The sequence below is a fragment of the Dipodomys spectabilis genome, unplaced genomic scaffold (genome assembly GCF_019054845.1).
Source record: "Dipodomys spectabilis isolate Male_0828 unplaced genomic scaffold, ASM1905484v1 ptg000728l, whole genome shotgun sequence".
Lineage (NCBI taxonomy): Eukaryota > Metazoa > Chordata > Mammalia > Rodentia > Heteromyidae > Dipodomys > Dipodomys spectabilis.
In genome coordinates this window covers 623,117-647,226 of record NW_024871405.1, presented here as the reverse complement: position 1 = coordinate 647,226, position 24,110 = coordinate 623,117, and the positions used below count along the sequence as shown (strand labels likewise).

Here is a 24,110-nt window from a genome sequence, read left to right as displayed (position 1 = left end):
TACCAGGCATGATTGCATTCTAGATCTAGCTTCCGTGTGTGAGAGAAACATGCAGCGTCCGCCCTCCACGGTGCCAAGAAGCACTGTGCCCCTAACCTCACGTACGCAGTGGTAACCACGTCTACAATTCCATCACAGCAGCAAGAGCAATGTCAGCCTAGCTCTGTCACTCCTTTCTGAACTGGATTGAGATCTAGAGAGACATATGTGTCTATGCGCATGCATCTGCTATTGCTGAGTGACTTCTCCATTCTGGACACTTGCCTTCCTGTCCGCTGTGGGGGCGACGGCTTCTCTGTTCTGTCCGTGTCTTTTCTCTCTGATGGTTTTCTCTGCCGAGCAGAGCTGTGTGGGGCATGATTCCATTGGCCAAATTGCTCCCCCCCTCCCCTCTGAGCTGCTCAGGTCTTCTCACCAAAAACACTCTTGCCGACGCACTCTCCTGAAGTATGTCTCCATTTTCTTCCAGCAGTTTCATAGTTTAGGTCTTGCATTCAAGTCTTCAATACGTTTTTGAGCTGATTTTTGTAACTGGTGACAGATGGAGTCAGCTTCACTCTTCTGCATCAGAGATCTGGTTTCCCAATCCTGTCATTCCTCCAATGCATGCTCTTACTATCTTTGTTAAAATTTGGCAGACAATAGATGGGCGGGTTTTGCTTCCAGGGTCTCTGTTGTATTCTCTGTCTTTGCATCAGTTTTTATACCACGGTGTTTTGATTCCTACAGCTCTGTAGTATGTTTTGTGTTTTTAATCTTTTTTTTTCTGGTGGTACTAGAATTTGAACTCAGGACTTCACACTTGCACGCAGGTACTCTACCACTTGAACCACACCTCCAATCTTGTATGTTTTGAAGTCAGGCATTGTCATGCTTTCTGTTGTGTTCTTTGCAATTAGGATTGCTTTTGCTACTCAGTTTTCTTTTTCCAGTGCTGGGCATTAAACCCAAGGCCCTGTGTATGCTAGGAAAGTACCACTGAGTTACATCTCCAGCCCCCATTCAGAGTTGTTTGTGGTTCCATGTACATTATGTGAACGTTTTATCAATATTGAATTTCTCAGTCCATGAACATGACGTGTCTTTCCATTTTTCTTTTTTTTTTTTTTTAGTATTGCCTTCAATTTCTTTCATCTGTGTTTCTCTGTTTACATTTTAGAGATCTTTCACTTTGGTTAAAATTGTTCCTGGATTATGTACACACACACATATTATATAAATCTATTATATGTAAGGTTGTTTTCTCTGTGTGATGTGCAAACAGTGAGAGTTTGACTTCCTCTTTTCCCACTCAGATGGCCTTTCTTTCTCTCACCTCATTGCTTTGGCAAGAAGTTTCAGCACTGAATAACTTGATGACAATGTCCTTGTCTGTTTCCAGCTCTTGGGGGGGGGGGGGAGGATTCAGAGCTGAGAGCCTTCCGATCTTAGAGACAGCATTTACATCTTAGAGAGATAACCTTTAGATCTGATAGAGAGCCCCCACATCTTAAAGAGAGCCTCCACGTCTTACGGCTTTCAGATCTTGCCCATCCATGTCATGTTAGCTTCTGGCTTGTCATTGTGGATTTTGTTATGTTGAGGTACTTCCTTCTATGCCAAGTGTGCCCGTTACCTTTATCATGAAGCAATGTTGAGTTTTATCTACAGCTATCAAGACGGCCTTACGTTTTTTTCCTCCTCACGCTCTCATGTATTCTCTCATATTTGCTGGTTTATGCATGTCAAACCATCCTTGCATTCCTGGGCTGATTCTGGGTTCATTACAGTGAGTTGTCTTTTTGATTTTTTTTTTTTTGGTGGTGGAGGTGTCAGTTATAGGGCTTGAACTCAGGGCCTGGGTGCTCATGGCTAGAACTCTACCACTTTCTGGTGGTTTATTGGAGATAAGAGTCATTGACTCATTCCTGCCTGGGATGGCATTGAACCATGATCCTCAGATCTCAGCCTCCTGAGTAGCTAGGATTACAGACATGAGCCATCAGTGCTCAGCCCTTTTTAATTTGTTGTTAGATTCAATTTGTTAGGATTTTTTCCCCCTGGTCCTATGGCTTGGACTCAGGGCCTGGACACTGTTCCTGAGTATCTTTTGCTCAAGGCTAGAACTACCGCTTGAGCCCAGCACTACTGGCCTTTACTGAGTAGTTTATTACAGATAAGAGTCTCATAGCCTTTCCTGCCTGGGCTGACTTCTTTGAACTGTTATCCTAAGATTTCAGCTTCCCAAGTAGCTAAGATTACAGGTGTGAGCCATAGCTTGTTAGGATTTTGTTGATGAATTTTGTGTTTATGTTTCTCAAGGATACTGACCTTGTTTATTGTTGTGTCTTTTGCTCATATGGATGTCAGAGTAATGGTGTTTGGAAGGATTCTCTCCTCTTCAATGATGGAAACCATTTAAGAAGAATGGGTGTGAGTTCCTTCAGTGTTAGTTGAACTCAGACGAAGGCTTCTGTCTGGTCCTGGGCTTCTCTCCTATGAGTCTCCTCCAGGAGATGGAACTGTTGGTGTGGAGTGGAGCTGCTAGTGGTTGTGGTCTTGAGCCTCCTTTCTATCCTTGGGAACATCTTGCTTTGTCTTCCAGTTGCTGGCAGTGTTCTCTGGGGTGGCTGGGCCAAGTGCTTATTCACGCACTGCTGATACGCACGTGGTTGTTGATATACATGGGGGCTCTTAGAGGGACCTGCTTGCAGTATTTGCATACAAGTCTTTTCTTTGGTGGTACTCGGGTTTGAACTCAGGCTTTGTGCTTGCTAGGCAGGTGCTGTTCTGCTCTGCAGCTCTTTTGTCACTGGTTATTCTTTTTTTTTTTTTTTGTCCATCACGGGGCCTGAACTCTGGGCCTGGGCACTGTCCCTCAGCTCTTCAGGCAAATGCTCTACCACTTGAGCCATAGCGCTACTTCCGGCTTTTTCTGTTTATGTGGTGCTGAGGAATCGAACCCAAGACCTCATGCATACAAGGCAAGCGCTCTACCCTGAGCCACCTTCCCAGCCCTCACTTGTCATTTCCACGTCATTTTTAGACTTGCAGCAGAGTTCTAGAACAGCACGGGGTGCGTGCGTGTAGACTCCTTCCCCCAATGTAGGGTGGCAGACTGCACCCCGGGCTCATGGTGGAGCCAGGAGCTTGGCTGGCCTGTGTTCCTGCCGTCTGAGCCGCACACCTTATTCTAGTCCCACTGAGTGTGTGGTGGTCGCTGCATGGCTCCCACAGATGGGCGCCCTTGGGGAGTGTGGGCAGCTGTGTGGTGGAATGTGCTGGATTTCAGGGCGTGCCATAACAGTGCTCCCTGGCCCTCTCTCCATAAGGGGCTCAGGTTTTTCTGTGGAAAACCGTCTGTATTTCTGTTCGCTGCATCAATGCTGCAAGGTGCAGCCTCTCCCTGTCCCTTTGCCAGTCTACCCCCGGGAGGTCTTTAGAATCAGGGTGGCGGGTTGATGGTGAGGTGTGACCCCCCGCCTTGTCCTGTGAGTTCCCTTGTGGTATGGGGTCATGGGTCATGTTCTTTTGTTTGAATCTGCGTTTCTCTAATTACAGTTGACTTGGGGCACTTCAGTGTTTGGAGTTGCATGTGCACACGTGCATGTATGTGCGTGTGCGTGTGTGTATGTGCACAAATGGCCCTCTATCTATTTTCCAATTTTCTAGTAAGTGTTTCTAAGTCATTTATAGAGTGAGAATCTGCCTGCCAGGAGCTCGCTGTCTTAGCTTCCCTTAGTTTTCAAAAGTCTGTGTCCTCAAATACATTGGTGCTGTGCCCGGGGGGGGGGGAGAGGGTCCCCAGGACTCAGAAGCTGGGGGCCAGGTCCTGGGTGGTGGGACCTGGGGAGGTTTTCCTCTAGGCCCCATCCAGGCCCCCCGCCCCCATGCACCGCTGCCCAGCCCACGCTTCCAGGCTCCCTCTGAAATCAGTGGGGACACGAGAGGGGGGACTGTTGGGTGGGGTGGCTGGCTCTGGAGACCCCAAGTTTGCAGGTGGGTGGCAGGGCTGAGACAGGAAGGAGTGTGGGAGAGGGGGAGGGAGGAAGTGGAGAAGCACCTGGTGGAGCTGGTGTTTATCTCTGAGATGCGGAGATGCTGAGCTCAGTGCCTGGCCTGGCCTGGGGAGGGGAGGGAGGAAGGAGGGGAGGGATGGGAAGCAGAGGGGAGGGATGGGAAGGGAAGGGAAGGGATGGCCTGGAAGGCGGTGGGATATTTCCAGAAGGGCTGGCAGGGTAGCCAGGTGAGTCTTCATCTCTAGACAGGGGCCTGGGCTGGGCCGGGACACTGTGCATGGAAGTTAGGCCCTGGAAACAGGAGACCACCCCCAGGGCGTGGACAGTGTGCGGGGAGAGCGCAGGGGGCCATGCCAGCGAACTCATGGCTCTCTCCTTGGCAGTGTGGGCTCGTGGAGGGCTGGGAGCCGGTCTGGGTTCAGACCTAGAGTCTAGGCCCTGCCCTGCCCTGCTGCCTCTGGCGTGGGTGCTCAGCTCTGCGCCTGGCTGCGGCCCGGGGAGCTGCTGGTCGCCGCCTTGAACTTTGGGTTAGGGTGAGGGTTTGAGCTCGGGTTGGGCTCAGGTTTGGGTGGGGGTTAGAGTTGGGGTTAGGGTTAGTGTCTGGGTTGGGGCTAGGTTAGGGCTCTGGCTTGGGTTTGGGTTTAGGGTATGGGTGATGTCTGGGCCGTGACTGAGGGGCACTGAGGGGAGGAGACTCAGCCTGCCCCCCCCAAGGGGAGGCTGTGGGGAGGAGGCCTGGGCTGCCCTGGCGAGGGGAGGCCGTGGGGAGGAGGCCCGGGCTGCCCCGGCGAGGGGAGGCCGTGGGGAGGAGGCCCGGGCTGCCCTGGTGAGGGGAGGCTGTGGGGAGGAGGCCCAGGCTGCCCCAGCGAGGGGAGGCCGTGGGGAGGAGGCCCGGGCTGCCCCAGCGAGGGGAGGCTGTGGGGAGGAAGCCCGGGCTGCCCTGGTGAGGGGAGGCTGTGGGGAGGAGGCCCGGGCTGCCCTGAGGGGAGGCTGGCAGCTATGTGGAGGACATGCCCTGCTTTTCCGGGCAGCAGGCAGGAAGTGGCAGCCAATGTGGAGTCTGAGGGTGGCGGCCGGTGTGGGGTCTGAGGGTGGCGGTGGGTGAGTGTCCACGGTTCCTGTGTGGCAGGCCCCGGTGGCAGTCCCGGGAGAGTTGGGACGGTGTGGGGTGTGGGGATCCTGGGATCCTGGGGCAGCGCTTGGCAGCAGAGGCTGGCGGGCAGATGGCAGGTGTGGCAGCACAGAGGCCGGCGTGGGGTGGGCTGGTATGGGAGCGGCCTTGGGGACAGCAGGGGACCTCGGGCCCTCACCCGCGCACCTCACAGCGCACACTGCCGCGGGAGGCTGGTGAGGGTTCTGGACTTGGGGTCGGGATAGTTCCCAGACTGGACAAGGGAGAAGGGGCTGTAACCCCCAACCCCATGGAAATCCACTGCAGGGAAAACCCGAGCGGGCCAGGAGGCTGTGCTGGGTGGTGCTGTCGCAGCCTTGTGAGAAGAACTGAGGACAGATGTTTCAGAAGGGCAAAAGTGCATGTGCAAAGGCCCTGGGGTGCTATTCAGCTGGGGCCAGCGTATCACGAGGGGAGTGGAGGGCAAGGGGAGCCCCTAGCAGAGGGGTCAGGAGCGGGTCATGGCAGGAGCGCTGCGTGGCCAAGGACAGGCCCGGAGGATCGAGGAAGGGTTTCCCTCAGTTTCCCCTGGTGGAGGGCATAGGTGAAGATGAGCGCGGGAAGGAGTTGGAGGACGTGAAGCGCTCCTCCCTGGCCGGCTGGAGAAAGAGGAGGCTAGGACGTGGGGTCGGGACCTTGCCCAGCAGCTCTCAGGCTGCTTCCTGTGGCCCCAGAGCTGGGGGAGGGAGAGGGGGGGAGGGGGCGCCCACACTCAGGTCCTGGGGCCTTTGGGCCTGAGGACAAGCCGCCCACTGCCCAGTACCCTAAGCCCCAGCCGTGCCCCCTCCCGGCCGTCAGGAGCCAGCAAGGCCCTGGAGCCGGGTCCTGGGTCCCCCGAGAACCGTGGGGCTGGGGTCCCCCAGCCTGGCCTTGCATTGGGTAGGGAGAGAGGCCCCAAGAAGAGAGCCCAGAGCCCCCAGCCCCAGGCGGGAGCCCGCAGCTCCCTCCCGCCGGCGTGCTGGCGTCTGTGGGTTCCGCTCTCCAGGCCCTGAGCCCCTTCCGGGGCAGTTTGGGGGGCCCCGGCAGGCTGGGAGTGGGGAGCTGGGTGCTGACGGTGGAGGGGGAGGCTGTCCGGCCCTGGCACGAGCTGGGCAGGGCGCTGCGGGCTCCCTCGGGAGCAGGTCGCGGTGCTCCCGCCAGCTCTCCTCTCCTGCCTCGGTTTCCTTGTGAGTGGACAGGTGGCGGTCCGGGTCTCCCCAGAGCCACGCCGAGCCTCGCGGCCGGCGACAGGGGTGCAAGCATGGGTGGACTGTCTTCCAGCAGCCGTGACGTGGCTTGCAGGCGGGCGTGGCAGCCTGCTCCCCCCATCCCGCGCTGGTCTCAGTGAAGGCCGCACGGGCCTAGCTGAGCCTGCGGAGTGGGGGTGAGGGGGACGGGGTGGGCAGTGGTCAGCGAGCGCTCTGGCCATGGCAGCGCCGCGGCCCCTCAGGGCTAGGGGTGTGGTGTGTGCCTGTGCATGTGCGCACACACAGCGTGTGGCCTGTTTCCCCCTCACTCCCGGGCCAGACCCTCTTCTGAGCGAGCGTTTGCGGTGCAGGCACAACGGGAAGCCTTTGCGCTGCGGCGGGGTTTAGTCTCCTTGAGGCTCGGAGGTGGATGCGTGGCGGAGCCTGTGTCCGGCCTCTGGTGCTTAGGGGGTCCCCAGACCATGGGGACAAACCCCCCCCCAGCCTGCGGGCTCCCACCTGCACTGACCTCCGGCCACAGAAGGCGCCCCTTGTGGCTGCGGTAAGGAAACGCGGGCTCCCGCGCAGCCCCAGAAGGGCTTGGGGCCCCTGGAGTGTGGCAGCCACGCGGACCCCATTCCCGCAAGGCCACGGCCCTCAGGGGAGGACTAAGGGGGGAGCATGCGGCTTCCCCCGTGGCTGGACTGGGTTTCTACAGGCTGCCTGGTGTCCGTGGCGGCATGCGTGGCGGTGTCCGTGGCAGTGGCCATGGTGGTGTGCGTGGCGGTGTCCGTGGCAGTGTGCGTGGCGGTGTGCGTGGCGGTGTGCGGGGCGGTGTGCGGGGCAGTGTCCGTGGCGGTGTGCGGGGCGGTGTGCGGGGCAGTGTCCGTGGCGGTGTGCGGGGCAGTGTGCGGGGCGGTGTGCGTGGCAGTGTCCGTGGTGGTGTGTGCGGCGGTGGCTGTGGCAGTGTCTGTGGTGGTGTGTGCGGCGGTGGCCGGGCAGTGGCCATGGCGGTGTGCGTGGTGGTGTCCGTGGCGGCGTGCGTGCAGTGTGCGCGGCAGTGGCTGTGGCGGTGTCTGTGGCAGTATGTGTGGCGGTGGCCATGGCGGTGCGCGTGGCGGTGTGCGTGGCGGTGGCCGTGGCAGTGTGCGTGGTGGTGGCCGTGGCAGTGTCCGTGGTGGTGTGTGTGGCGGTGGCCGGGGCAGTGGCCATGGCGGTGGCTGTGGCGGTGTGCGTGGTGGTGGCTGTGGCGATGTCTGTGGCGGTGGCCGTGGCGGTGTGCGTGGCCGTGGCGGTGTGCGTGGCAGTGTGCGTGGCGGTGTCCGTGGCGGTGTCCATGGCGGTGTGCGTAGCGGTGGCCGTGGCGGTGGCAGTGTCCGTGGCGGTGTGCGTGGCGGTGTGCGTGGCGGTGTGCGTGGTGGTGGCCGTGGCGGTGGCAGTGTCCGTGGTGGTGTGCATGGCGGTGTGCGTGGCGGTGGCCGTGGCGGGTGGCAGTGTCCGTGGCGGTGTGCGTGGCGGTGGCCGTGGCGGTGGCCGTGGCGGTGGCCGTGGCGGTGTGTGCGGCGGTGGCCGTGGTGGTGTGCGTGGTGGTGTGCGTGGCGGTGTGCGTGGCGGTGGCAGTGTCCGTGGCGGTGTGCGTGGCGGTGGCAGTGTCCGTGGCAGTGTGCGTGGTGGTGTGCGTGGCGGTGGCCGTGGCGGGTGGCAGTGTCCGTGGCGGTGTGCGTGGCGGTGGCAGTGTCCATGGCGGTGTCCATGGCGGTGTGCGTGGCGGTGGCCGTGGCGGTGGCGGTGTGCGTGGTGGTGTGCGTGGCGGTGTGCGTGGCAGTGGCCGTGGCGGTGTGCGTGGCGGTGTGTGCGGCGGTGGCTGTGGCGGTGTGCGTGGCGGTGTGCGTGGCGGTGGCTGTGGCGGTGTGCGTGGCGGTGTGCGTAGCGGTGTCCATGGCAGTGTGCGTGGCGGTGTGCGTGGCGGTGGCCGTGGCAGTGTCCGTGGTGGTGTGTGTGGCGGTGGCCGGGGCAGTGGCCATGGCGGTGGCTGTGGCGGTGTGCATGGTGGTGGCTGTGGTGGTGGCCGTGGCGGTGGCCGTGGCTATGTCCATGGTGGCCACAGGGCCAGGGGCAGCGGCTCTGGTAGTCAGGCAGGAGATGTGCTGATACGGGCCTGTGCCCCGCCGGGCCTGTGGGGGCCTGAACGTGGGCACCCCAGCTGCTACCCCGCCGGCTCCCCTCCACCCAGCATGACGGGGGCCAAATGGGGGCCACATTCCAGATATGGGCTTACTTTAGAAGAGAATTGTTCAAACTGGGCGCCGGTGGCTCACACCTGTCATCCCAGCTACTCAGGAGGGTGAGATCTTAGAATTGAGGTTCAAAGCCAGCCCGGGCAGGAAAGTCCATGAGACTCTGATCTCCAGTAAACCACCAGAAACCGGGAAGTGGCGCTGTGCCTCAACTGGTAGAGTGCTCTCCTTGAGCTGAAGAGCTGAGGGACAGCGCCCAGGCCCAGAGTTCAAGCCCCATGACCGACAACAACAACAAAAAAGAGGATTGTTCAGCATCTGGGGATGGGAAGAAGGGGAGGGGAGGGGAGGGAGGGGAAGGGAAGGGAAGGGAGGGGACAGAAGAGGAGAAGAGGGGAGGGGGGAGGGGAGGGAGTCCTCTGAGCCACCAGATCCCAGTGTGGGTGGTGTGCTGTTCCAAGGAGTCCCCCACTGAGGAGAGCTGGAGCACGCTCAGATGCACGGAGCAGGGTGGTATTGTAGATTCTGTCTTCTTCCCCCCTCTCCCCTCTCTGCCCCCTCTCCCCCCTCTCCCCCTCTCCCCCCTCTCCCCCCTCTCCCCCCTCTCCCCCCTCTCCCCCCTCTCCCCCCTCTCCCCCCTCTCCCCCCTCTCCCCCCTCTCCCCCCTCTCCCCCCTCTCCCCCTCTCCCCCTCCTCCCCCTCTCCCCCTCCTCCCCCTCTCCCCCTCTCCCTCCCTCTCCCTCTCCCTCTTCCTTTCCCCTCTCCCTTTTTCTTTCCACACTGCCCACAGCTTCTTGCCTTGTCAGTTCAGCACACGGGGTGTCCTCTGGCTCGGGTAGAAACCCCGACCTTGGGTCGTGAGGTGCCCTTTGCTTTGTGGGAGGCAGAGATTTATGCAAAATTCAGGTCCGAAGGTGCCTGAAGACCGCGTTGTGGTTCAAGTGCAGCTCAGGACAAGGTGGGGCCCCCGGGGAGGTTTTGTCTGGTGTGGTTTTGGTTAATTTGTGGTGTGATGGGGTGATGCTCAGAGGAGTTTCTGCATCGCCAGGCATTTGATTCTTTAACCGGGCGCCGTGTGTGTGTGTGTGTGTGTGTGTGTGTGTGTGCGTGTGTGTGTGTGTGACGTGTGTGTGTGTGGCATGTGTGTGTGCGTGTGTGTGTGTGACGTGTGTGCGTGTGTGTGACGTGTGTCGTGTGTGTCGTGTGTGTGTCATGTGTGTGTGTCGTGTGTGTGTGGCGTGTGTGTCTGTGTGTGGCGTGTGTGTGTGTGGCGTGTGTGTGTGTGGCGTGTGTGTGTGGCGTGTGTGTGGCGTGTGTGTGTGTGTGTGGCGTGTGTGTGTGTGGCGTGTGTATGTGGTGTGTGTGTGTGGCGTGTGTATGTGTCTGTGTGTCTGTGTGTGTGCCATGTGTGTGTCTGTGTGTGTGTGTGTCATGTGTGTGCGTCGTGTATGTGTGCCATGTGTGTGTGTGGCGTGTGTCATGTGTGTGTGTGTCGTGTGTGTGTGGTGTGTGTGTGTGGCGTGTGTGTGGCGTGTGTGTGTGGCGTGTGTGTGTGGCGTGTGTGTGTGGCGTGTGTGTATGTGGCGTGTGTGTGTGTGGCGTGTGTGTGTGGCGTGTGTGTGTGGCGTGTGTGTGTGGCGTGTGTGTGTGGCGTGTGTGTGGCGTGTGTGTGTGTGGCGTGTGTGTGGGGGGGGGCGTGCGCTTCCCAGGCCCCTTGTTGGGGTGGGGGAGATGCCTACCCGAGGCCCCACCCGATTCTCCATCCTGAGTCTCAGGCCCTGTGGTGCCCTCGGAGGTAGTTCACGAGGCGCCTGCAGTACCGCGTGAGCCAGCTGGGGTCCCTGGGTGTCACTGGGGCCTTGCAAAGAAAGGGCTTCTGTCATTCAAGTCCCTAATAGGAGGGCCATCTGGGACTGACGGGAGTCCTCAGGAGCGAGGTCCAGGGAGGAACAGAGGGGGAGGGCGGGGGGAGGAGGGGAGCAGCCCCTGGGCTTGCCAGATATCTTGATTCCTGGCCCGCCTGGCAGGCTGGGGGCCCAGCGTCCTGCGGGCTGGGCAGTGTGGGCCGGGCTCAGTGAGTGGGGGGGAAGGTAAGGAGGGCATTTGTCAGGGGACATTGCAGAATCTTCCAGAGTGACCTTTCCTGGAACACTGAAGAGCTCCCAGATGAAGCCCGAGGTCTAAGCGTCTTCCCCTGATCCGTGGGGGCCACGCACCCGAAGCCCAGCGCGTCCCCCGTGCCGCTTAGCTAACAGGCCGCCGGCTGTCCCCCGCGGGGCTCTGCACGCTCCGGCTCTGGGCTCTGGCGCAGCCAGGGCGGGCGCCTTCGGGCAGCTGGAGCCCACCGTGCCAGCCGCGGGCCGCGTTCCTCTCCTTTGCCAGCTACCCGGGACCTCACCTGTCATATGTGGGCCAAAGCGTCCAGCACACTGACCGCGCTCACCCTGCCGGGGCCCACCCCTCTCCGCTTCCAGGACCTTTCCTTCCTCCCACACGCAAACTCTATCCCCGTCCAGCACAAGTTCCCGCCTTCCCCCCACCCCCCCTCCCCACTCTACCACCAGAACCACGGCTCCACCTCTGGCTTTTGGGTAATTAATTGGATATAAGAATCTCATGGACTTTCCTGCCCGGGCTGGCTTTGAACCTTGATCCTCAGATCTCAGCCTCCTGAGTAGCTGGGATTGACAGGCGTGAGCCACCGGCGCCCAGCCCGGCTTGTGTTCTTTGTTTCTAATAGCCGGGGCATGCAGACCCGGTGGTGCCCTCTGAAATGCCCGGCGCTCTGTTGGCTAGCGTGGGGGCCTGGCCATGGGCGCTGGGGCCTCTGAGGTCTGGTGTGTGGGGTCTGAGGGCGCCCGAGTGGAACCTCTAGAGGTGCCAAGCAGATGCGGGTGTGTGGGGGTCTCCAGCGGCCTCCCAGCCCCCGCCTCACGCCGCAGGCCCAGCCAGCCGGCGCTGACCCGGCCTGGCAACTCTGCCCGGTGCCACCCCCGGAGGCCTGGACCGCAGCCCTGGCTGGGTGCCCGCATTCTTCCCGGTTCCCAGGGCACCTGGCCACGGAGATAGCGGAACCAGCGATGTCCGATAAGCGCAGGTGTCCCCACGCCCGGCCCGGGTCACGCTGCCGTGCTGGGAACAGGCGGGCCATTGTGCCCAGGGCCAGGGCGCCCAGCGACTGGCCAGGCGGTCATCAAGGACACTGTCCTTTTAGGGGTACCTTTTGTCCCCGTCTCCTATCCTGCCTGTCCGGCCTCTTCCGGCCTTTCTAGAACATGGGGCCATTTCTTTCTTCCTCTGGGCCTCAGTTTCCCAGTTCCTCGGGGGATATTCTGTGTCTGCCTGACCTTGGGGTGCCCGGACGCGGAGCTGGGCCCTGCGTGGACGTGTGTGTGTGTGTGTGTGCATGTGCGTGCGTGCGTGCGTGTGTGTGTGCATGCGCACGCGCGTGCAGCCCGGGGTGTGGGGTGCAGGGCTGCTTGGTCCTGAGCTCCCCAAGGGCAGGGCTCTGCCCGGCGCGGCCAACCTGAGATTCCCAGCGCTGCTCAGAGCAGAAACAGATAAAGGGGCAAATAAGATAAAACCCATTTAACCCGTGGGAGATGCGACCCAGACGCGGGGCCGCAGAGCTCCCGCTCCGGCCAGCAGCCAGCGCGGTACTCACATATTTGGAGAAGCGATTGGCGGGCTGGACTCAAAGCGGGAGCAGAGGGTGGGCGTCTCCCGTGGGCCTGGCCTGGGCTCCCCCACACCCTCGGCCCAGCCCGGCCCGGCTGCCTCCCGTCTGAGTTCTGTGTCCCATTCTGTCTGTGCCCCTAACGCCCCCCTTCTCCTGGGGAGGTGGGGCTGCCCTGTCCCCTGCCAAGCCTGCTAGCCCAACCCCCCTCCAGTCCCCAGACATAGGGCAGGGGGCACAACCACCGCCCGTCTGTAGCCGGGAGTCAGGGTGCTGTGGCTCCCCGGGCTCTTGGGGGCGAGCGCTGTCAGGCCAGCTGCTCAGTGGCCCCGCAGGACCGGCCGGAGCAGGGCTGGGGCCAGGAGGCCACGCGGGGCACGCTGGGGGCCACGCCACACCCGTCATGGACACCTGTCACGGAGCTGATGACGTGTGCGTGGCTTGTGCGTGTGCGTGCAGGAGAGGGTGTGGCTAGGAGGCCGTGGCAGGGGGCAGCTGGCAGGGGAGGTGGAGGCAGCTGGGGGCGGGGGCTGCGTGGGGTTCAGGTAGGGCTTGATCTTCCCGCAGTCCCGTGGCGATCCGTCGTGCCTGGCCGTGGCAGCCGGCCTCTCCCCGGTCCGGTCCGGGGAGGTGGGCTGGGCTGTTGCACTGCGGGGAGGTCAGCCCGGGAGGGGCAGCCTGGGGTCTCTGGGGTCCCGGCCGCTCGAGGGCAGGTGTGCAGAGTGAGCGCAGACTAAAATCCCCAGGATGGGGAGAGCTGCTGGGCGTGCGCCCCCGGCATCTCGAGGGGTCCCTGAAGCCATGGCAGGCTCCCCCGACCTGTCCCTGGGGACCAGGGCTCAGGCCGCAGTGTGCCCCCACCCCCCCTCGCCGGGGGAGGGCTAGCTCCGCGCCTGCCTTGGTGGTCCAGCCGCGGCCGTCCCCGCTGCCCCGGCCCCTGCGCTCCTGTGGCGCGTGGGGTGGGTGTGTGGGGTGCGCGGGCGCCCTCAGCTGCTCCCCGGGCTGCCCGCGCCGCTGACACCCCCCCCCCCCCCGCCTTGCAGCTTTCTCATCGTGCTGGTGTGCCTCATCTTCAGTGTGCTGTCCACCATCGAGCAGTACGCCGCCCTGGCCACCGGGACCCTCTTCTGGATGGTGCGTAGTCCTTGCCCGGGAAGCAGGGGGAGGAGGTGGGCGCCCTGGGGGGAGCCGAACCCCTGCCCTGCACCAGGGCCCGCCCCACGCATCCCCCCCACCCCTCAGAACTCCGCAGCCGCCGGGCTCGGAGGCCGTGCGCGTGCCGGGCCGGGGCGCGGATGGGAGGGCGTTTCTGCCCCCTCAGAGCTGTCACCCCACAGCGCGGACATGGCTGAGGCCCGCAGAGGCCCCGCAGCGGCCTCCTCCGTTCCTCACCGCGCGGCCAGCGCGGGCGGCGGGCGCGGGCAGCCTGGTGGTCACCTGTGTCCTCCGAGCCGAGGTGTCAGGCCGGGGCCTCGGTTTCTGGGGCGACCCGCCCTGCTCCCCGCGTTTCCTTAGTCTTTCCCCGTTGCTTCTGCTGGTGAGTGCGAGGCTGGGGGTCGTGGTTCCAGCTGTCTCCCGGCGAGTGGGGTGAGGCCTGGGCCCGTCTCTCCTTCCTGGGCACCGTCCTCCGCCGGCATTTGTGGCCAACTTTGCTGTAAGCCAGGTGCAGCCCCTGGGGGGCAGGCCTCTGTACCCCACTCTACTGGCCCCCCAGGGCCACGAGGTACATCCCCAAATCCCGGCGACTCCCGCCGATCGTCCTTCACGGAGGACCGCGTACCCGGCTGGGGTGTCGGCCAGGCCTCTCCTGCAGTGGAGACCTGGTTGTGGCGATGGTGTTGGATCTTATCCAGTGCCCCCCACCCCCTGTGCATCTGGACGTCCGGCCTCGGCCGCCTGGGATAGAATGACCAAGCCACGCTGTCCCCTGCGGCGGCCTTCCTCCCGGCTCTGCCTGGCCCTGGAATCTCTGGAGTCTGAGCGCCATCTGGTGACCACTCTTGAAACCGCAGCACAGGCCGGCAGGCAGTGTGCTGGCCGGACGCCCCCCGGACCCCTGCAGGGCCCTCGCCCGCATGGGCAGCACCCCTGGCTCCTTCCAGTGCCCTCCGGGCCCCCAGCACCTCGCCCTCAACCACGGGGTGGAGACCTTGTTCAAACGTTCACGTGTTGGCATGCACTTGTGATACAAGGGCAGGTTTCTCGGCAGCATTTGCACACCCACCCGCAGTGTGCATGGCGGGCTCACCCCGACACCACTGGCCCTCCCCACCTCCCACTCCTTAAGACATGAGCCGCAGGTTTCCTGGCTGGTTCATTTTCATACGTGCAGATGAGCCGATCAGCTGGGTTTGTGTACCTGTCCCTCCATCGACCCCCTTCCTGCCCCCTGCCCGCCCCGCTGCCCACCCCCTTCCCCCTTCCCCACCCCCGCTGTCCACCCACGCCCCGCCCTGCTGCCCACCCCCTTCCCCACCCCCGCTGTCCACCCACGCCCCGCCCTGCTGCCCACCACCCGCGCCCCCTCAGGGGAGTCTGCTCTCCATGCATTGTTCGCTGGTATTTCAGATGTGACAGTGTTACATTTTACTCAGAACAACTCTCTCCTTGATCCTCTACTAATCCGCAGCTTCTGTTGGGATTTTTTTTTGGTCAGTTGTGGGGCTTGAACTCAGGGCCTGGGCGCTGTCCCTGAGCCTTTTCACTCAAGGCGAGCGCTCTACCACTTTGAGCCCCAGCGCCACTTCCAGTTTTCTGGTGGTTCCTGCCTGGGCTGGCTTTGAACTGCTTTTCTCAGATCTCAGCCTCCTGAGTAGCTGGGATGACAGGCGTGAGCCTCTGGCACCGGCCGTTGGAAGTTTATACGGTCTTCTTACAGTTGCAATGTATTTGGAGTTATTCAGCCTGCATCTTTCTCTCTATTCCCATGTCACCACAATCCTGTCCGTGACTGTGTTTGTGGTGGTGGGTCTCATGTTTCTGTAGCACCCTCTCCCCTCTACACCTGGAAATAGGCTTTCTGAACAGTACTCAGACGATCTGAGCATTCCGGAACGTCCCGGTTAGAGGTGAACTCCAGTAGGCACTGCCTCCCGCTTCCTCCCGCGTCTCCCCCAGCTTGCTGACTGGCGTCTGCCGCCACAGGGCCGCTGCACGGCTCTGCCTCACCTGGCTGTTTCTGTGATACCTCACGGCGTGGGGATGCGGAGCGAGGCGGCCGAGGGGTCCGGCCGCGGGACCGGCCCTGGGCTCTGCGGGGTCTGACCGCGGGCTCTGTGGGGTCCGGCTGTGGGGTCTGGCCGTGGGCTCTATGGGGTCCGGCCGCGGGACCGGCCCTGGGCTCTGTGGGGTCTGGCCGTGGGCTCTGTGGGGTCCGGCCACGGGCTCTGTGGGGTCTGACTGCAGGCTCTGTGGGGTCCGGCTGTGGGGTCTGGCCGCGGGCTCTGTGGGGTCCGGCCGCGGGCTCTGTGGGGTCCGGCTGTGGGGTCTGGCCGTGGGCTCTATGGGGTCCGGCCGCGGGACCGGCCCTGGGCTCTGTGGGGTCTGGCCGTGGGCTCTGTGGGGTCCGGCCGCGGGCTCTGTGGGGTCCGGCCGCGGGCTCTGACTGCAGGCTCTGTGGGGCCCGGCCGCGGGCTCTGTGGGGTCCGGCCGCGGGCTCTGTGGGGTCCGGCTGTGGGGTCTGGCCGTGGGCTCTATGGGGTCCGGCCGCGGGACCGGCCCTGGGCTCTGTGGGGTCTGGCCGCGGGCTCTGTGGGGTCTGACTGCAGGCTCTATGGGGTCTGGCTGTGGGCTCTGTGGGGCCCGGCCGCGGGCTCTGTGGGGTCCGGCCGCGGGCTCTGTGGGGTCCGGCCGCGGGCTCTGTGGGGTCTGGCCGCGGGCTCTGTGGGGTCCGGCCGCGGAGTCCAGCCGCGGGCTCTGTGGGGCCCGGCCGCGGGCTCTGTGGGGGACAGCGCCCTCAGCCAGCCGCGGGTCACCAGGTGGCACTCTTGTCACGTGTCTTTCAGCAGCCACTGGGCCTCAGCCCAGAGGGCTGAGTTGTGAGCCCAAACCGCAGGCTCTGGGGGCCCCACGGGGGCCCAGCCCCCGGCCCCGGCGAGCGGAGGATTCTGGGAACGTTCTGCAGATGTGGAAAAAGTCACGCGAGGCTGCGGCTGTGGCTGCGTGCCACCTCGCCCGGCCCGCGTGCCAAGGCCAATATCTCTGCCGGGCCGGCGCGGCGCGGGGCTCAGGCCTGTGCTGAGCCGGGGTATTGGGGGCCCGCAGAACTGTTCTAGAAGGAAGCTCTCCACCGCTCCGTCAGCCCTGGACTTTGGACACACGCTCGAGGCCTGTGGTGTGCAGACCTGTCTGTGGCGCCCCCCGGCTCCGGTGTGGGCCCGTGTGTCTGCGCGTGCATGGGTGTGCGTGTGTGGACACAGATCGATGGGTCCTCGCGTCCCCCATCCCATGGCGGTGCACCTCGATTCCTGGCCCAGCCCAGGTCAGGTCTGGTCTGTGCCCTCTGGGTCCCAGCTTGTTCACAGCTCGCACACGAAGAGCCTCCCGAGAGGCAGCCTCCCACGCACATGCGTGCGCGCGGACGCACATGCGTGTGAAGGCCCAGGCCCACGTACTGGGCTGAGAACCGCAGTGGAGGCCGGGAATGAGGTGGTGGCCATGCTTCCTCCCCGGGGAGCATGCCTGCCCCCCCTCCCGTCCCCCCCATGCCTCAGTCCCCCCAGCCCTTCCTTCCAGTGGGTGAGACAAGGTTGGGCGTGGTCCTCAGGGCCCTCAGCCCCACGGTGCCCTGCGCGTGCTTGGCCGGGTCTCCCCCCCCCCCCCCCCCCCGCCACGAGGTCTGCACCATAAGGGGCTGAGTCTGTTCCTGTGTTGGTTGGAATATTGGGGTGTAAGTGTGTGTGTGTGAGAGTTGTGGGGCTTGAACTCTGCTCCTGGGCGCTGTCCCTCAGCTCAAGGCGAGCGCTCTACCACTTGAGCCATAGCGCCACTTCTGGTTTTCTGGTGGTTCATTGGAGATCAGAGTCTCACGGACGTTCCTGCCCGGGCTGGCTTTGAACCGCGGTCCTCAGACCTCAGCCTCCTGAGTGACCGGCGCCCAACTTCGGCGTGTTGTTTTGTGCTGTGCTGTTGCAGGTGGTGTGTCCTTGCTCCCTGGGGGCCGCAGGCCGGGCAGGTGGCCCCTGCCTCGTCCCTCTGTGTGGCACGCAGAGCCCTGTGCAAGGCCTTCGCACCAGAACGCCCCAGGCCCCCGTCTGGGTGGGTGATTTCCTTCCACTCCTCCTGCCGCGGGCCGGGACTCTGCACACGGCACACCGCACACACAGGCAGGGCGTGGGGCGCAAGCCTAGGCCTGGAGTTGGTCGGGGTCCCCACCGGCTGGGATCCCTGGCACCGAGGCCTGTCTTTGAAACAAGCCACGGCTGCGGTGGCCGCCCTCGGTGGCCTCCCTCTGGTCCTGGCGGAGGGCGTGGCAGCCGGGGCCGTGTCCTGACTGTGTGGATGGGGTGGAGGGTGGCCCTTCTGGGGACAAGCGGCTGAGCTGGAAAGGAGGTATGGGGGAGGTGCTCACCCCTGGTCCTGGGTCCTGCTCTCAGGGTTCAGGGGGTCACAGCCCTGCGGGACGCAGCGCCCGGCGAGGAACACGGCAGCAGGGCTGGAAGCAGTGAGGGCTGGCTTGTGTCTGCTGGGTCCTGGCAGTCCAGCCGAGGCCTCGCGTGGGGCCCCACGCCCCTGCCCTGAACGGCTGGGAGTCTGGGGCCCGCCCTGGTCCCAGGCCCTTTCCGGATGTCACCCTGGGTGTTATGGACTGGGTTTCCATTCAGCCTGTCGACTGAGGAGGACAGCGTCCTGGGTGCCCGGCTGCTCCCCCCACCCCCCACCGTCCCTGGGTGCCCGGCTGCTCCCCCCCACCGTCCCTGGGTGCCCGGCTGCTCTCCCCCACCCCCCCCACTGTCCCTGGGTGCCCGGCTGCTCCCCCCCCACCCTCCCACCGTCCCTGGGTGCCCGGCTGCTCTCCCCCCCCACCGTCCCTGGGTGCCCGGCTGCTCCCCACCCCCCCACCGTCCCTGGGTGCCCGGCTGCTCCCCCCCCACCGTCCCTGGGTGCCCGGCTGCTCCCCCCCACCCCCCCACCGTCCCTGGGTGCCCGGCTGCTCCCCCCCCACCGTCCCTGGGTGCCCGGCTGCTCCCCCCCCACCGTCCCTGGGTGCCCGGCTGCTCCCCCCCCCCACCGTCCCTGGGTGCCCAGCTGCTCCCCCCCCCACCGTCCCTGGGTGCCCGGCTGCTCCCCCCCACCGTCCCTGGGTGCCCGGCTGCTCCCCCCCACCGTCCCTGGGTGCCCGGCTGCTCCCCCCCCACCGTCCCTGGGTGCCCGGCTGCTCCCCCCCCCCCCCCACCGTCCCTGGGTGCCCGGCTGCTCCCCCCCCCCACCGTCCCTGGGTGCCCGGCTGCTCACCCCCACCGTCCCTGGGTGCCCGGCTGCTCCCCCCCACCCCCCCACCGTCCCTGGGTGCCCGGCTGCTCCCCCCCCCACTGTCCCTGGGTGCCCGGCTGCTCCCCCCCACCCCCCCACCGTCCCTGGGTGCCCGGCTGCTCCCCCCCCCACTGTCCCTGGGTGCCCGGCTGCTCCCCCCCACCCCCCCACCGTCCCTGGGTGCCCGGCTGCTCCCCCCCACCCCCCCACCGTCCCTGGGTGCCCGGCTGCTCCCCCCCACCCCCCCACCGTCCCTGGGTGCCCGGCTGCTCCCCCCCCCCACTGTCCCTGGGTGCCCGGCTGCTCCCCCCCCCACTGTCCCTGGGTGCCCGGCTGCTCCCCCCCACCCCCCCACTGTCCCTGGGTGCCCGGCTGCCCCCCCCCCCACTGTCCCTCAGCTTCCCCGGGGTACCTCCACACGTGGACAGCGACTCTGAGCGCCCTGTGCCCAAGCACTTCCTTACTCCTGGCAGAGCAGCAAGTGAGGCCGGTGGGCACCCCTGCAGGACAGGTGCTGTCAGAGGCGTGCTGGGTGCTGTCAGAGACGTGCTGGGTGCCGTCAGAGGCGTGCTGGGTGCTGTCAGAGGAGTGCTGGGTGCTGTCAGAGGAGTGCTGGGTGCTGTGTCAGGCGTGCTGGGTGCTGTGTTGGGCAGGCTGGATGCTGTCAGAAGCATGCTGGGTGCTGTGTTGGGCATGCTGGGTGCTGTCAGAGATGTGCTGGGTGCTGTGTTGGGCATGCTGGGTGCTGTCAAAGGAGTGCTGGGTGCTGTGTTGGGCAGGCTGGGTGCAGTGTCGGGCATGCTGGGTGCTGCCAGAGGCGTGCTGGGTGCGGTCAGAGGCATGCTGGGTGCTGTCAGAGGTGTGCTGGGTGCTGTGTTGGGCATGCTGGGTGCTGTCAGAGGAGTGCTGGGTGCTGTGTTGGGCAGGCTGGGTGCAGTGTCGGGCATGCTGGGTGCTGTCAGAGGCGTGTTGGGTGCGGTCAGAGGCGTGCTGGGTGCTGTGTTGGGCATGCTGGGTCCTGTCAGAGGTGTGCTGGGTGCTGTGTTGGGCATGCTAGGTGCAGTCAGAGGTGTGCTGGGTGCTGTGTTGGGCATGCTGGGTGCTGTCAGAGGCGTGCTGGGTGCTGTCAGAGGTGTGCTGGGTGCTGTGATGGGCATGCTGGGTGCTGTCAGAGGTGTGCTGGGTGCTGTGTTGGGCAGGCTGGGTGCAGTGTTGGGCATGCTGGGTGCTGTCCGAGGCATGCTGGGTGCTGTCAGAGGCGTGCTGGGTGCTGGCTCTGGGGGAAGGGCCCTGTTCATTGCCGTCTGTGTGGGCCACGCAGCCAGTACAGCCTCGGTTCCCACCCGCCGCCCCTTCCCCCAGTCTACCTCCCTGGGGTGCCAGGCACCCGGGGTCCCTGGGGACCCGCTGCAGGGAGGGGTGTGGACGCCACAGCCTGCTGGGCCTGTGGGGGCCTGGTGCGTGGCGACACCCGTGTGCGGGGAGGTTCCCTCAGCTCTGGGCCGCCGGCGTCTGGGGGACCCATGCTCTTTCCAGCTCCTCTCGAGTCTCTGCCTGCGGCTGCGATCGCGCTGTGCAGCGCAGGTGTGTAGCACGAAGCCCGGCGTGGGGGGCGCGGGGCTCCGGGTGGGGTCTGCGGTGGCCGGGGTCTGGCTGGAACTCGGGACGCCCCCACGCTTGGACACTTCGGGGCGGTGGCTGGCTCCCAGTTTCCATGCTGCTCCCTCAAGGTCCCCTCCTGCTCCTGGGCCCAGGACAAAGTCAGCCATGGGTGGGGGCCGCAGGGTGGGGCGCGGGGACAGGTGTCTCCTTTGTGCTCTGCCTGGGCTGGAAGGAGCCCCGGGGTGGCCGCCCGGGCGGGCGGTGGGGGTCTCTGGCTGGGGGAGGGGAGTGGGCTTTGTGAGGTCCTTGTTCCTAAGTCTGACCCCGGCCAGCTGGAGGCCTGGCTTGCGGGGGTGGGGGGGGACAGCAGCTGACATAACACAGCGCGGCCACCCGCCCGCCCGCCGTGCCAGCTCCACCGCCGGCCGGGCTGCCGGGGCTGGGGCCTGGGGCCGAGGGCCGCGGCTCGGCGGGGCTGCCAGCTGTCTGCCCGGGGGAGCGGGCTGCCTGACGGGGGTGGGCAGGGCTGGGGGGCAGCTGCCTCGGCGCCCCCCCCCGGGCACCTCGCTCAGACCAACGCTGATCACACTCTTGGCCTCTCCAGGTGACGTGGCCCGGGCTGTGGGCTTTGGAGGCATGTCCTTGTCAGGTTCACGGGTGGGAGGGGAGGGGGCTCCGTGCAGCTTCCCTGGCCCAGGGGCGGCGGGAGCATCCAGCTCCCCCAGCCACCACCCCCCCCCCACCCCCGCCTCACCCTTCCTCTTGCTCTGCCCCAGCTTTAAGGCTGGGCTGGGCTGCCGGCAGCCTTGCAAGGGGGGGAGAGGGATTACCTGGGTACCCGGGACGGGGGGCCTGGGCTCGCTCACTCTGTTTGGAACTAGATTTTTACCCTCAAGTGCCTTTTAGGGTTAGCTGGGCGCCAGTGGCTCACGCCTGGCATCCTAGCTATTCAGGGAGCTGAGACCTGAGGATCGCAGTTCAAAACCAGCCCCAACAGATAAATCCAAGAAACTCTATCTCCAAATAACTAGCAAAATACCACAAGTGGGGACATGGCTCAAGTAGTAGAGAACCAGCCTTGAGTGAAAAAGCCAAGCAAGAGTGCTAGGCCCTGAGTTTAAGTCCCAGTACCGGAACATGCACGCACACGCACGCATACACGCGTACACACGCACACATGCGCGTGCACATACATGTACATGCACACACATACACACATGCGCACACACGCACATGCACGCACACGTGCACACACGCACGCACACAGACATACACACGCGCATGCACACACACATGCACGCACACATGCACACATGCACGCGCACACACATGTACATGCACACACATACACACATGCACGCACACACGCACAAGTGCATGCACACACATGCGCGAACACGCACACACGCACATGCACGCACACGTGCACACACACACGCGCACGCACACACACACACGCACACATACACACGCGCACACACACGCACACGCACACACACACGCTCTTTCTCGCGCTCTTTCTCTCCCTCCCTCCTCCCCTCCTTTAGGGTTCTGGCCCCCTCACATGTGTGGGCCTCTGGTGTGGCTTGCTCAGGGGTGCAGGGGCCGGAGCGTGGGGGGCTCCTCCACGCAGGCGCTCTGTCCGTCCTGTTTTCAGGTCAGATTGTTAGGCGCCCCCCCCCCCCCCCCGAGGCTGGCCTGCACACGGGTGGGGAGCAGGACATTGGCACAGGGGGATGCAAGCGTGGGCACACGCAGTGGGGCATCGGCCCCTCCCTGGCGTGGATGCGGGTCAGGCTCGCACCGTGCGTGTGAACAGGCAGCTTTATTCCATCTGAGATTTCCTCAGCCGGGCCTGGCTCTCCTGCCCCTGATGCATCTCTGCGGCCAGCAGGGAGGGCCGGGGCCAGGGTCGGGGGCCGGGGCCGGGGCAGGGGCGGGGTGGCGATCGGGGTCTGGTCAGGCGGCACTCGGGTGCTCTGGACAGAATCAGGCTGGCCTTACGGTGTTCAGGTAGGTGTGGCTGATCTGGTTCTCTGCTCCTAGGGTCCTCTGAGCCTCTAAAATACCCCCCCCCCATGTGGTGGTCCCATGGGGGGGCCCTTCCTTTGGATTCAAGATGACTTGCTTGCGTGTCTCCCTGTGGAGATGGGGCCTGGCGAGGCGGTGGACCGTGATGCCTCTCAGAGCTTGTGGGGGAGATGGGCGAGGGGCCTGGTGGTGACCCCCTTCTTCTGAGGGGTGGCAGGCACGGTGCCTTGGGTTTGGCCGTGGGCGGTCAGGCACAGTGCGTTGGGGCTGGAGCATCCCCAGATGCCTGGATGCAGGGTTCTTCCAGCCAGACCACCCCTGGCCCCCAGCCTCCACGCCCGGGGCAGCAGCGACCAGGGTTTGGGTGCCAGGCGGAGCCTCCTGCAGGGAGAGCACAAGGCCGCGGGCATCTTCATGCCCCTCATGGGGACCGGCTCCCCGGGGCCACACGAGCGCGCCACACGGGCTGCGTGGCAAGTCCCCAATCCAGTCGTTTTGGACACATGAGGACAGCACCCCACACACTCACCGCCTCGGGGCTCCCTCCCCTCTTCCGGTCGGAATGCCGACCCTGATAGATTGGTTTGCTCGTTATTTGTTTATTTGTGGTACTGGGGTTTGAACTTAGGGCCTGGTACTAGCACCCCCTTGCTAGGCAGGAGCTTCACCCTCAGACCTTTTCGGTTTGTTGTTATTGTTGTGAAGGGGTCTTTGACCAGGTGCTGGTGGCTCACACCTGTGATCCTAGCCACTCAGAAATCTGGGATCTGAGGATCATGGTTCAAAGCCAGCCAGGGCAGGAAAATTTGTGAGAGTCTCATCTCCAATGAACTACCCAGAAGCCAAAGCAATGGCGTCGTGATTCACCAGCCTTTAGCCACAGCTCCAGCCCCTCTTCCACACTGGCTATTTTATAGCCAGTCGTGGGGCCTGAACTCTGTACCTGGGCACTGTCCCTCAGCTCTTCAGCTCAAGGCGGGTGCTCTACCACTTGAGCCACAGCGCCCACTTCCGGGTTTCTGATAGTCTATTGGAGATAAGCGTTTCCTGGCCTTTCCTGCGTGGGCTGGCTTTGAACCTCAATCCTCAGAGCTCAGCCTCCTGAGTAGCTAGAATGACAGGCGTGAGCCACCAGCGCCCAGCCACACTGGCTATTTTTGAGGTGGGGTCTTGTGTTCTGTCTGTCATCCCCGTCCCGTGTTTCCTGGCAGCACCCCACCCCACCATTCCTGCTCCCTGCCCCGCAGCTGGCTGGGATGGAATCCTACTGTGGGGCTTCAGGCTCTGTGGCCCGGGTGGCCGGGTGGCCGGGGCTGCAGGCTTGAGGCACAGCGCTCCGCCCGCATGGGCACTTCTAATGACTGGTGACGTTAATACCCTGTTTTTTTTTTTAGTTTAACTGAAGTAGACTTTAAACCAGCCACCCCTGTTCTTAAAATTCAGGCTGTTTGCATCGTATGGAGTTCTCTGACTTCTTTATTCTGGCTGCATGGATAGAGCCATACAAATGGTGTCTCCCACTCTGCGGGAGACTCGTTTATGTAATGGTCATTCTGGGCCGGGGACGAGGCTGGTAGAGTACGCATCTACCACTGTGCATGAGGCCCTGGGTCCCGTCCTTAGCGTGGCACAAATAAAAACAAATGTTCTCAGTTTTAGGAAGTCAGATTTATTGCTTCCTTAAAAAATAGTTTCGTTTTAATTCATGTTTAGGAAACATTTATTAAGGACACCATTACTAGGCTTTCTTCTGTGGTT

At 63.7% G+C, this 24,110-nt stretch overlaps 1 protein-coding gene across 2 annotated transcripts in view; it reads left to right on the top strand.

Moving 5' to 3' along the window:
• The window catches only part of Kcnq1 (potassium voltage-gated channel subfamily Q member 1), a 285,785-nt gene that overhangs the window by 17,644 nt on the left and 244,031 nt on the right, over nucleotides 1-24,110 (top strand). For both annotated transcript variants that reach the window (XM_042672583.1, XM_042672584.1), the window contains exon 2: nucleotides 13,292-13,382. In XM_042672583.1, the coding sequence (XP_042528517.1) occupies nucleotides 13,292-13,382 (91 nt within the window). The remainder of the gene's footprint in view (nucleotides 1-13,291; nucleotides 13,383-24,110) is intronic.